This window comes from Merops nubicus, unplaced genomic scaffold (genome assembly GCF_000691845.1).
Source record: "Merops nubicus isolate BGI_N331 unplaced genomic scaffold, ASM69184v1 scaffold35139, whole genome shotgun sequence".
NCBI classification, from domain to species: Eukaryota; Metazoa; Chordata; class Aves; order Coraciiformes; family Meropidae; genus Merops; species Merops nubicus.
The window spans coordinates 5,096-6,538 of NW_008632340.1; the positions used below are offsets into that span (position 1 = coordinate 5,096).

At 48.6% G+C, this 1,443-nt stretch overlaps 1 protein-coding gene across 1 annotated transcript in view; it reads left to right on the top strand.

Annotated features, from left to right (window-relative positions):
- ITFG3 (integrin alpha FG-GAP repeat containing 3) overlaps positions 1 to 1,443 on the top strand; it is a gene marked incomplete at its 3' end in the record, with an annotated part of 10,696 nt that overhangs the window by 370 nt on the left and 8,883 nt on the right. Inside the window, 2 exon segments of the mRNA XM_008947893.1 lie at positions 1,036 to 1,152; positions 1,322 to 1,443. The exon segment at positions 1,322 to 1,443 is cut by the window's right edge and continues 30 nt beyond it. Coding sequence (XP_008946141.1) covers positions 1,036 to 1,152; positions 1,322 to 1,443 — 239 coding nt within the window.

The following is a 1,443-nucleotide window of genomic DNA, read 5'->3' on the forward strand; positions in this document are numbered from 1 at the left end:
CTTTTCCTTCACGTGCCACCAATTTGAGCTGTGGACCTCTGCCTGAGCGTGGTCTGAAGCCAGGTCTGCAGGGATGCTGCCCTTGGGAGGGAGAGCTGTGAATACCTGACCTGGATAAGCAGTGGCCTGTCATAACTGGAATGGCCTTCCAGGAGGTGTTTACAGAATCTGAGGGAGAAATTTAGATACTGCTCTGAAGCTCTAGCAAAGTAGCAGGCTGGCTTCATTTGGGGAAAAAAGAAATAGGGAAAGGTATCTGGGAATAAGTCTTTGTTGAAGTTGAGTCTGTAAAATGCTGCCTTGAAGCATGAGCTGAGGTTTGGGTGCAATTAGACGTTCTCTGCCAGCATGACTTTCTAACCTTTCTCCATGGCTAACAGGAAAGGGAGAAGAGGAACTGCATCTTGTTGTGTTGTTTTTTTCTTAAATAAATTGCACATATTTATAGTTGCTTTTGTTGGCTTTTTAGCCTGGGTACTGCTCCCTGGTGGCTCAGCACTGGCTTCTGTGAAAGCTCTTCCTTCATCTCGTGTGCAGCAGGCGTGTGCTGGTTGTGCTTTAAACACAGAGAGAGAGCTCAGCAACAGGGACTGAGCTGTGAGTGGTACTGCAGAACTCCCAGGTTCTGAGCTGAAAAAAGCTGCTTTGAGCTGAGAACAAGAAAGATGAAATATCTGGGGCTGGGTTTCGTAAGCTTTGGGTTTGTTTTGGGTTTTTATGTTTCAGAAATAGCAACCCCACACCAAGACCAGAGTTCAACATAGTTCAAATTCTGGCTGCTTAGCTATAAAAAAAAAAAAAAAAGACAAATCCTCTAGGGGATAACAGATTTAAAAAAATCCTTTGGCACTGACTTCCAACCCTTGTACTCGTGTAGATGGCCTTTTTTAACACAAAAGCCAATTTGTCCTGATGTTACTGTGTCAGAGATGGAGGCAGTGAGTAGGTCTGTAGGAATTTGTGATTTGCTCCAGCTAGCTCTGCTCATGGTTGAGGCAATCCTCACCAGTGTCTGGCTTTTGATCTCTCTCACAGTGGCCTACCAGTTTCTTGCTATAGAAGATGTGAACGAAGACAAAGTGCAAGACATCATCTTCGCTTTCAAAGCTGGCAACGGCAGCAGCAGCTTCAACAGCTCCTGTCTGGATGAAGGTAGCTGAGTCAGAAAATTCTGTAGTAAGGGGTGTTTTTCTCTCTGAGCTCTGGTTAGGGAGGCAGCTATAGATCTGGGAGGGGAACTGGGTGAGTCCCAGCTCTCCAGTGGCACGGAGCAGCGAGGGGCGGTGGCGGTGGCGCTCCCTCTGACATCTCTCCTCTCCAGGTCTGCCCTCTCCCTGTGCCTTCATCACGGCTGCGTCGGGCACGAATGGCAGGTTGCTGTGGGAGAGGCCTGCTGCCGAGGACCTGGAGTGGATGCAGTGTGGCATCCAGCAGCTCGGGGGG